This window comes from Sinocyclocheilus anshuiensis, unplaced genomic scaffold (genome assembly GCF_001515605.1).
Source record: "Sinocyclocheilus anshuiensis isolate Anshui unplaced genomic scaffold, SAMN03320099.WGS_v1.1 scaffold88, whole genome shotgun sequence".
NCBI lineage: Eukaryota > Metazoa > Chordata > Actinopteri > Cypriniformes > Cyprinidae > Sinocyclocheilus > Sinocyclocheilus anshuiensis.
The window spans coordinates 593,483-603,590 of NW_015555728.1; the positions used below are offsets into that span (position 1 = coordinate 593,483).

The 10,108-nt window shown below is 38.4% G+C and overlaps 2 protein-coding genes across 4 annotated transcripts in view; one reads left to right on the plus strand and one right to left on the minus strand.

Annotated features, from left to right (window-relative positions):
- The window catches only part of LOC107672755 (protein FAM219A-like), a 9,942-nt gene extending 3,298 nt beyond the window's left edge, over nt 1–6,644 (plus strand). Inside the window, exons 2-6 of one of the 2 annotated variants that reach the window (XM_016466090.1) lie at nt 2,251–2,350; nt 2,483–2,585; nt 2,685–2,765; nt 2,852–2,927; nt 3,880–6,644. In XM_016466090.1, the coding sequence (XP_016321576.1) occupies nt 2,251–2,350; nt 2,483–2,585; nt 2,685–2,765; nt 2,852–2,927; nt 3,880–4,038 (519 nt within the window). In that variant the 3' untranslated portion in view covers nt 4,039–6,644. The remainder of the gene's footprint in view (nt 1–2,250; nt 2,351–2,482; nt 2,586–2,684; nt 2,766–2,851; nt 2,928–3,879) is intronic. The other variant, XM_016466091.1, reaches the window with a different exon arrangement.
- Nucleotides 5,714–9,509, minus strand: LOC107672754 (Krueppel-like factor 9). Of its 2 annotated transcripts, none has more exons than XM_016466089.1 (2): nt 8,560–9,509; nt 5,714–7,666 (listed from the first exon to the last, which is right to left on the minus strand). In XM_016466089.1, the coding sequence occupies exons 1-2, from the start codon at nt 8,900–8,902 to the stop codon at nt 7,389–7,391; spliced, it is 621 nt and encodes a 206-aa protein (XP_016321575.1). In that variant the 5' UTR covers nt 8,903–9,509; the 3' UTR covers nt 5,714–7,388. The 2 variants fall into 2 exon arrangements, with proteins under 2 accessions (XP_016321575.1, XP_016321574.1); XM_016466088.1 differs by having other exon boundaries at nt 8,518–9,491.
- Nucleotides 9,510–10,108: the final 599 nt, after the last annotated feature.

Genomic DNA, 10,108 nt, shown 5'->3' on the forward strand with positions numbered 1-10,108 from the left:
AGCACCCTTCTGAACGCTAAAATGACAAATGGGACACCCTACGGTCTCGTGGACTTAACGGACACGCGCACGCGGCGGCCATTGTAAGTCCATAAGATTGCAAGTGCACATAAAGTGTTCCATTTGGGACAGGGCCTTTGACAGGTTTAGGACTGTCGTGGACAGCTGACTTCTAAAGATTTTGATATTCTTCATATGCTGTGCGGTGGTTAATTTGCAGGAGTAACAGAAATGTACTTTTCCAATAAGTTTAAATTGATTTTTACATTTTATGGGCATTTTTACCTTTATAAGGCCATTTTTTTTCTAACCTAATTAAATGTATGCATTATCTTTTGTGTCAAATTCTTACATTTAATCAATAAATTCAAATAGTAGGACACTATAGGGCTGTTAACAATCAAATGAAATCAGTATCAACAAAATTTGTGTTTGCTATGCAGAGGTGGCACAGAATCCGCATCTGAAGTGGCATTTAGATGCATTCTGTTTAATGCAGAACATAAATGTATTTAACCTGCAGTTACAAATGCATAAATAATATTTTGATGTTTGAAAAACAAAATGTTGAATACTGATATTTGAAATGATTTGGGAAAATAGACTTTAAATATAAACCTAAAATCGCCAGTAGGTGGCGGCAAATCACTGCATGAGTGAGTCATTGAGACATTCATTCAAACGATTCATTCAAACGGCTGATTGATTCAGTAACGAAACACCGTCCTGTGTTGCTCAGAGACACAAAACATTTCTGCTTTGTTTGGAACTATTTTCATTGTTGAAATACAGCAAAAACAAGAACTGTTGTGTCTAAAATGTAAGTCACTTAATATTAACTTTTTGTTTATTGAGCTGTTCATCTAATCAATATCACATTTGCTGTCGTGCTGATATTTGGAGAATACGTCACTCGTCGTGTGATAATAACTATATCAGATGATATAAATATTGTAGTAAACCTTACTACATTTCGAATTACAACTGGTTGAGGCGGCCAAATATGGACCAGATTCCAGTCAGAGAATCAGGAGAGCAGGAGAAGTCTTTAGATTGAGACATTTATTTTACTCCAATATATGCATCTGCATATGCCTCTGGTATGAAATGAGATGTTTTGTATTATATGAACACATTACAGAAAACATAGCAGCAGCATAAACAAAGACAGACAGCTGTCTTCACTGACAGACAGGTAACACTAATAATCGTCCCTCTAGGAAACATGAAATGAACTTTAGTTCCTAAAATAGGCTTTTTGACAAATATCTTAAAGGGGTTAGCCTTTTCATCTTAAAGGGGTCCTATTATGCTCTTTTACAATGTCTTGAATTTGTTTTGGGGGTGTACTAGAACATGCTCTCATGCTCTGTGGTTCGAAAAACGCATTATTTTTTTACATAATTTACATTATTACAATACCTTTCTCCCATTGCGAAAACTTGAGGCTACAGCAGCACTTCTTCTTCGTCTTCTTGTCTGAGGCACTCAACCAAGCGTTCTAACCACGACCTCGCCCCAACCATTCGAATTTCCGTAGGCGGGAATTATTTTAATGATATTCTAATGGGCCGATTTGTGATTTTGTGTGATATGTGTGACACAAAACCCCGAAAACAAACGCTGTAGTCCAAACGAGCCGTTCGTTGTAGTTTTTGAAAAGGGATTTTTTTTTTTAAATCTAGCTTAGCTTCAGTTCTGGCAGGTCACGTTAGTCAAGCTCGCATAACATACACACTACACACTGACTAAAATTCAAAAAGTGAAAAAGCATAATAGGACCCCTTTAAAATGTTAACCTTTTTGGGTCTGCAATCCATTTTTTGGTTGTGACCCACTGATTTGGTGTAATATTATTATATTATATTATATTATATTATATGGACAATACAATATGTACAGTTTTTTTGTGCTCGGCATATCAAAATGTGTTGCGCTGCACCTATATTTTTTCATCCTTTTTCCAGTTTTATTAGATTTAGGCTTTTGAAATTTTAAAATGATTTGTCACGATTCTTTACCTGATCCTTATTTGAAGTTGGCAAATTGCACCCTTTGCTTCTGAAAATGTTGTGTTTCCTTTCGCATCAATCCCAGGGTATCATAATGAGCTGGCAGAAATCAAACAGTAGAAATAAAGTAAAGCTTTGCTCATCTACATTGATAAAAATGGATTGTCAAGGCTCTTGTCAAGAAGAACGACCAACTAGACTGCCCTGACACTTCTCTTTTTTCCCTCTTTTCCACCAGGATCCAGCATCATCGACCACATCAGAGGCAGACTCAGATACCAGGGAGAGTGAGCCTGCCACCCTTAACTATAAACCTTCCCCTCTCCACATGAAGATAGGTTAGTTGTGGGATTGTTTATACTGCCAAATGCTAATGCTATGCTTTTATTTAAAGCAATTTTTGCAATTATGTGTTGTTTCATTTGACATGATTAAAATATAAATATGTCTAATATTTTTCTCTCTCACAGACAAAAAGAGAGAGTTGGTTAGGAAAGGATCACTGAAAAATGGCAATGCTGGAAGCCCTGTCAATCAACAACCCAAGAAAAATAACGTGATGGCCAGAACAAGGTAAATACAAGAGAAAATGATCATAGTTTTCAATATGTACATAGACTCTTTTATTTCACATTAATTAAAAAACCTGTCTCTATTTCTCTTTCCATCCAGGCTAGTGGTTCCCAATAAAGGCTACTCTTCTTTAGACCAAAGTCCAGATGAGAAACCTTTAGTTGCTCTTGACACAGACAGGTAAGCTCTTCACTCATCCTTCACTGATTTATTTATGCCTCCATTGGCCACAGGCCTCAAAGTCACTGTATTCACTTGCCTTGCAGCGATGACGACTTTGACATGTCTAGATATTCTTCGTCAGGATACTCGTCAGCCGAGGTGAGGTCTCTAAGGGAACAGGTACCTATGATCTCTGGTTAATGTCCTAAGCCCCGTACCCCAAGCATCTTGACAGTGGATTTCCTTCTCAGATGTCACTCACAATCTTTTATGCACTAAATTCCCTTTTGTTCTAAAAACCTCAGGCAACCCAAGACGTGGATGAGTTTGTTTCTTCGTCTGAACATATTTGGAGAAATTTAGCATTACATTACTTGCTTACTTATGGATCCTCTGCAGTGAATGGGTGTTAAAACAGCTGATGCAAACATCACAATAATATACAAGTAATCAATTAAGATCTTGTGAAAAGCTGCATGTGTTTAATACACAAACTCATCATTAAAAGATGTTTTTAATGTCAAACCATTGCTTCCAGCTAAAATACATGTCCTCTATCCATATTATTGCTTTCTCTAGTGAAAAGTCGTCTTGTCTGAAGCAGGAAAAAATATGCACAGATCAAGCACCATTTACAAGCGAAAACAGTCCAAAATAATGTTATTATGGATTATGGACCCGTATACTGTAACAGGACGTTATTCGGTGGACTGCATGTGATTGTAATGTTTTTATTAGTTATTTGGACTCTCATTCTGACGGCACCCATTCACTGCAGAGCTGGTGAGCAAGTGATGTAATGCTAAATTTCTCCAAATCTGTTCCAAGAAAGAAACAAACTCATCTACACCTTGGATGGCCTAAGGGTGACTAAATTTTTAGCAAATTTTAATTTTGGGGTGAATTATTCCTTTAAAGGTCACCATTGCTCATTTGTTGTTGTTAATCATATACATGTTGTTGTTCATGTCATTGATTCATTAAACCAATAAATGTCCCAATCAAGCTATTGAACCTGTAGTCTTATTAATCTATTAAATAACTGCTGCCAGGAAAATTGAACTAATTTATATAATTTAATTAGTGGCGGTTATGCAGCTTGGCCTGACATGCTGTTCGTTGCTTCCTGCAGCAGATAAACCAGGATCTGAACATCCAACTACTGAAAGATGGATACAGGCTGGATGAGATCCCCGACGATGAAGACCTGGACCTCATACCACCCAAATCCGTTAACTCCACCTGCATCTGCTGCCAAGCCACCTCCTCCACTGCTTGTCAAATCCAGTAAACCTGTCACCTTTTCCCCTCCCTGTGCTCCCTCTCTCTCTTCCCCTCCCTCTTTCCCTTTCATAACCTCAGATAAGACATCTAATCAATATTACAGAGGGAAATGTACAGTAAACGTTATGATGAACATGGTGTACAGGAAAATGTGAACACACAGACACACAAAACACATTACATGTGCTAATACACACACATACACACATTTACTCTTACTTATAATTCTAAACATGACTATTATTGGTTGCTTCCTCCTATGGCAGGATATGCACAGGTTTGCTAATACGTTAGGAGAGTCTGCTCACTTTCACCTCCTAGCTGGCATTGTGTTATACTGTACAAGTGAACGTAGAACAAATAAAGCATTAAAATGACTTTAATTGTGAATTTAAAAACAACTTGATGTTACAGAGAGTTTGAAATAGCTTATCCACTGAATTCTCTGCTTTCCTGTTGCACTCATTGCATTAACATTGTCGTTATGGTAAGACTTGATTTCCGTACGGATCTGGTTGGATGTTTATTGTTCGTGGCTGCTATTGAGGCTATACTTGGATTCGTTTCTGTTGAACATTTTGCATGTTGGTGCATTCGTACTGCAGCACTAACAGTAGCCTTGACTGGCATGTACCTGGGCATCACACTTTTTGTTTACTCTTGATATCTCACACAAGTATTTAATTGAATCGTGTTTGAAACTACACTGGATTTGAGATCCGAATGAGTCATGAACGAAAAGGAAATACAGTAACCCTTCTTTATTTGATTGGTCATTTCTGAACAGTTGTTATTTTCACAGTAACCTCTCACTACAGACCGAAGATGATAAAATGATTACATGAAGACCTTTCTGTCTCTCAAAGCAGTTTTTCAAAGGTCAGAAATCACTGGGTATGATTGAATAGCCTTTATGACATTTTGAAAATCCTTAGACAGAATGTCCAAACATGTTAGATGTAGAACGCCTGTAAGCTTTCTTACAGTGAGTACTGTTTTAGTCTGGAAGATGTTCAGATTTCACAGACTTGAAGGCACCAAAGAATGTTTATGCTCCTTGTTGGAATCACTTTACCTTGTGTCCATTTTAATTTAGCATTTTATATGCATACCACCAATCAGAATATATCGCTTCATTTCATGGAAATCAGTTACTTTCTCAGACATTGTGGGCTATTTAAAAGCACTGTTTTCTGCAGGTCTTTGGAACTAACCGTAGAATGTTAATGTTACTAAACTGATCAAATCCCTGGCCTCATTATTGTTATTATTAAAACGATTCAAGCTATCAATGATGAAACTGCGCTGTTCATCTACACATGAAATCCTTTTACAGATTTTACCCTTCCATTCAGCTTTGAAAGCCAAACACATTTTATGTGTTATCTTTACACTCTTCATATTGTCTTGATCAAGTTGTATCTCAAAATGCAAACTGTTTTCATTCGAACTGCTCATATTCACTTTTTAGGCTGTTTTAATTATGACTAAAATAGTGTAATGACCTGATGTATCAAAATTCAAAGTGTAATCAAAGGTGAGCATTTGTTGGACAAAAGCTGTGTTTTCATGTTATAAATATGTTAATTATGTGAGAAAGTCCATTTATGTAATAACAATGTTGTTATTGGTTTCAGTGATATCAATAAAAGCAGACCTGAATTACACTTTTCTTTTTTTAATTAGTCCTTTATTTACATAATTTACAGGTACAGGAAAGCCAAAATATGAATGTTGCACAAATGATACCTATGTAAAAGTACAGAATATGTATGTACACCGGTAGTGGCTCAAAGTCTGTAAGACAGATATACACATCACAACACTGGCATTCACAACACAACTGAGAAGACTTTTGTAAATTACATCAATGTACTTCTCAATAACTTGCTAATTACATTCTGCAGTCTAAGATAAGAGTTCTTAAACTCAAAGTTCTAAAGTTCTTCTTAAACTCAAAACAAGGCACAGGTTGAGCATTTTTACAATGACAGTATGTTTTAAATGACCTGCTTGAATTCAGGCTCACAACCTACTGAACATATGGAACATCTGAACAATAAATTAGCACAGATACTATGTGACAATAAAAGCCAAATATTTGTTGATCAGTTATCATAACATAAAATATAAAAATCTATACAATTGTTATTGAATAAAGCTCCAACAGATACATTGATCGTTGATTCACATGTAAAATTCAGTTTGTGTCTTTTAAAGCACAATGGCTGATCATTATGGTAGATTTAAACTAAATCTATATTCAAATAACATTCATTATTTCAAGTAAACAGCTGAACAGTGGAAAGACTTCTGAAGTCAAGAGGAACTTGTATGAAAATGAAAAACCCATTAATAAAACTAATAAAAGATATTGTTATTCATGTTCATTGATTGATTGTAAATACTATAGGCTGCTAATAAAATCATAGGTACTGGGAGAAATATACAGTCTTTGTTCTGTCTTTTTCAGCTGTGCAGTGTACAGAGATGTAAGGCACAACTCTTACCTTGTGTTTTCCCATAACACACCTATAGATGGCGGTGGTAAACTATTAATCAGTGAACTTCTCTTATTTTCACTACATCACTTGAGAAGGCTGACCAAAAAAACAAAAAACAAAAGTTTCAAAAAGAAGTTATAAAACTGTTCTGAATAGAGTATTTTCAATGCTGTACATTCAATAAGTTACATTCTTTAGCATAACTGATTAGAATATGCAAATAATTACTTAGATTGCTTAAAAAACACCAAAGCTTGTTTATGTGCGTAAAACCTCACACGATGCGAAGTTAATCTCATAAGTAACCATCTGTTTTAATATCATACAAATACCATCTTCAACACTTAAGTCAACTGCTGTCCCTGTAAATAACACAAAATAACTGAAAACATTCATAGTGATTATTTTAAAACCAATCCACTTCTGCCAACTGGACCACTGCAAAATTGGACACTTTAAAGTGATCATTAAAATGTGTCTCCGTTTCACCACACACTATATATTTTTCACTTCCCTTTGTCACAGTGGGTGTGTAATAAATCCCCTGGCTCTGTATTGAACAATCTTATATTCATGATATGTGACAAGTTATAAATACCCCTATAATTTTTAAATAACCCTTGGACTAAATGTGCATTATTGTTTCTGCCTAAAGCTGATGATTTCTGTCCATTCCATTGAGTAGTCCCATTTTCAGGCTTTGTCATGGAGAACTCCAGCACAAAATATTTTGTATGTCTCCATTATGTAACACACCTGATATCTCATATCATCACCTCAATATCAGAGGCTCCAAGATCTGAGCCTCAAGAAAGACACATCCAAAATGTGCAGTGAGGGGTCACATGGTTGCTCAAACATCAGCAGACATGTGATCGCTGGAGCCAGAGGACGATGTAGACGTTGAAGAGTGTCGTCTCCGCCCGGCAGGACCCTGAAGCATACTGGGGTGGAAGTTGACGTGTCTGCGGGCGTGTTTGGTGAGGTGATCGCTTCTCATGAAGCATTTGTCGCAGAGCGGGCACGTGAAACGCTTCTCCCCGGTGTGCGTACGAAAATGTCGCGTCAGTTCATCCGACCGTGAGAATTTCTTTGCGCAGCCTGGCCAGGTACACTGAAAGGGCCTCTCACCTAAGAACACACACATGGGAGAGAGAAATTTAAAACTGTTTTTATTTCAGCCCTTACTGACAAAAACAGACAGCAGCAGCAGCAAAAAAAAAAAAAAATCGGCACGTCTAGATTTTTTCCATGCATGTACGCACCTTCACCGGCGTTTTGGCAACTTGTTCAGTGTGCGTATGTAAAAATCGGAGAAATCGCTGATTTTGATAGTTACTAGTGATTTGCTCTGAATGTGAACGCATGTGAACGCACTCAATGTAAACATCCGGCACCACGTGTAGAATCACATCACGTCATCGTTGCGTTGTTAGGTTATATGCGGTTATTTTAGTGCGTGTCGCATTGAAGTATGCGGATCATCAAGGACCAGCGGCCACGGCACACACTGAGATTAGACTCGTTATTCGAAGAGAATAGAATAGACATATTAATTCATATGATGCATAAAGCAGAAAACAGAATTTAATTCGCGATATGGGCCCAACCGAATCATTAGCCTGCAAATTAGCCAGTCTGAAATGATAATAGGCTACTTCTAGCATTTTTACCACACGATTACGCAATTTAATGGTCTCACGGTGTCCTGCGTAACAATGTGGACTAAGCAACATGTTTGCTCACACTTTGATTAGTAACAGTGTGTCCTGTTCCACCCTCATGTGTACCCATGAGCGCTCCGCCTGCGGTTACACCCACCGTTACGAGTGGCAGTTCCCGAAACCGAACAGAACACGCGGGCGTGGGGCGTAATAACAGACTGCGGGCCAGATAAACGAACGATCCGAATCGAAATACCGGCGTTGGTTGAGTTACTGTACACTTAAGCACAAAATAATTCAACTGTGCTTATTTCTTACCGGTATGTACTCTGAAGTGCGCCTTAAGATGGGACGACTTGCCGTATATTTTCGCACAGCCAGCATAGGGACAGCAGTGTCTCTTCTCAGCGGATACATGCAGTCTGTCGCGGTTCCGTGTCCTTTTCACCCTTCTCGCGTTCTGTCTGCATTTCTCCCGGTTTTCCTTCACGCCGGGCTGATTATCCACATCACTGTCCACTATACATTTGGCGCTGATGCCGCTCGGGATACACTGATTTAGGTCCAGCAGAATCATTGCGACCATTAACAGAGTCCGACTCTCTTGACTTTCTTCAGATGCCTCCTCGCCGGCTAGTTTGTCTGAGCGGTCACCGTTTGAGACCGGCCCCAATGACCTAGCTGCAGTATTAACGTCCGTCATTGTAGTTACCTAAAATGTCCTGGAAATGGAGGAGTCACCTGCTACAAATAGAAAAACTTAGGGCTCGGGATTCTCATCATATGCGCATCGGGAAACAGATGACTCTGGAAAACGTGGCTTCACGCCTACACGTGTTTTTCCCAATGTGACTGCGATGATTAATGTTCTAAGCGAAGAATAAAAGCGCGTGTCGCTTGCGTCTACACGCACAAGTTATCGAATAGGCATCCAGGTGCCTATTCCCAATATTATTTCAACCACATCAGAAAGCGTGGAACTTTGAGTACTGTCATTCCCTTCTTCCCTCATCCGTGTGCCTCTCTCTGTGCCGCTGTTTGCTGTTCTCATCTGAAAGAAACAGTACTTCGCGGAATCCCACGGTGTCATCATAAAACTCGTCGCTGATTGGACACGGTGGTGCAAGAGCGACGCTTTGAATGCAATACCAGGAATCACCTTGACAGCATGAGATTGAAGGCTCATGGGTCCAATAGTGTTCTGAGTATCGGATGAGGGGCGTGCTAACATAACAGGAACTACGAGTAGTAACATGTGCCCTCATTCAACACTGTAATCACTCAATGCACTGGCCGATATATAGTTGTTTCTAAAAAGAAAAAAGAAAAAAGTAGTAAACGTTTGCATTGATAAGATTTATCATTTGTCTATCTTACATGTATCTCAAGTCACTGGATGTTAAAAAACCCAGTGTGAGCTAGTTTCACATTAACAGGCACCATGCAGTGAAAAATATTAACATAAGCATAAAATATAGAAATCAGTAAATAAACCATATAACAGAGGTAGATATATCAATGTATATGGGATATTGCACTCAATGGAGCTTTTTCACTTGTGACGAGGGGATTTTTAAAGTAAAATTGAACATAGGCCTATATGGACAGCAATAAATATCCATTTCTTCGAAAACCTTCAAGACCTGTCTTCGACGGTCGACCTGAAATACATTCTTTGATCTCTCAGCTTTCAGGGAAAATGGTCGCAGCGAAGTATTGAGCAATTGATCGCTAACACACAAGAGCAACACGTTTCAAACTGAAGTCCATTTCTTTCAACAAAGCATGCGTGCAGAGGATTTGTGCTGCACAGTGCACAAGCATTGCCTATCAGTAGTAGCCTTGAAGTTTTGAGGCGGGCCCTCGCGAAGGGCCGCTGGAGAAGGAGAAATTAGCCAATGAGAGCAAA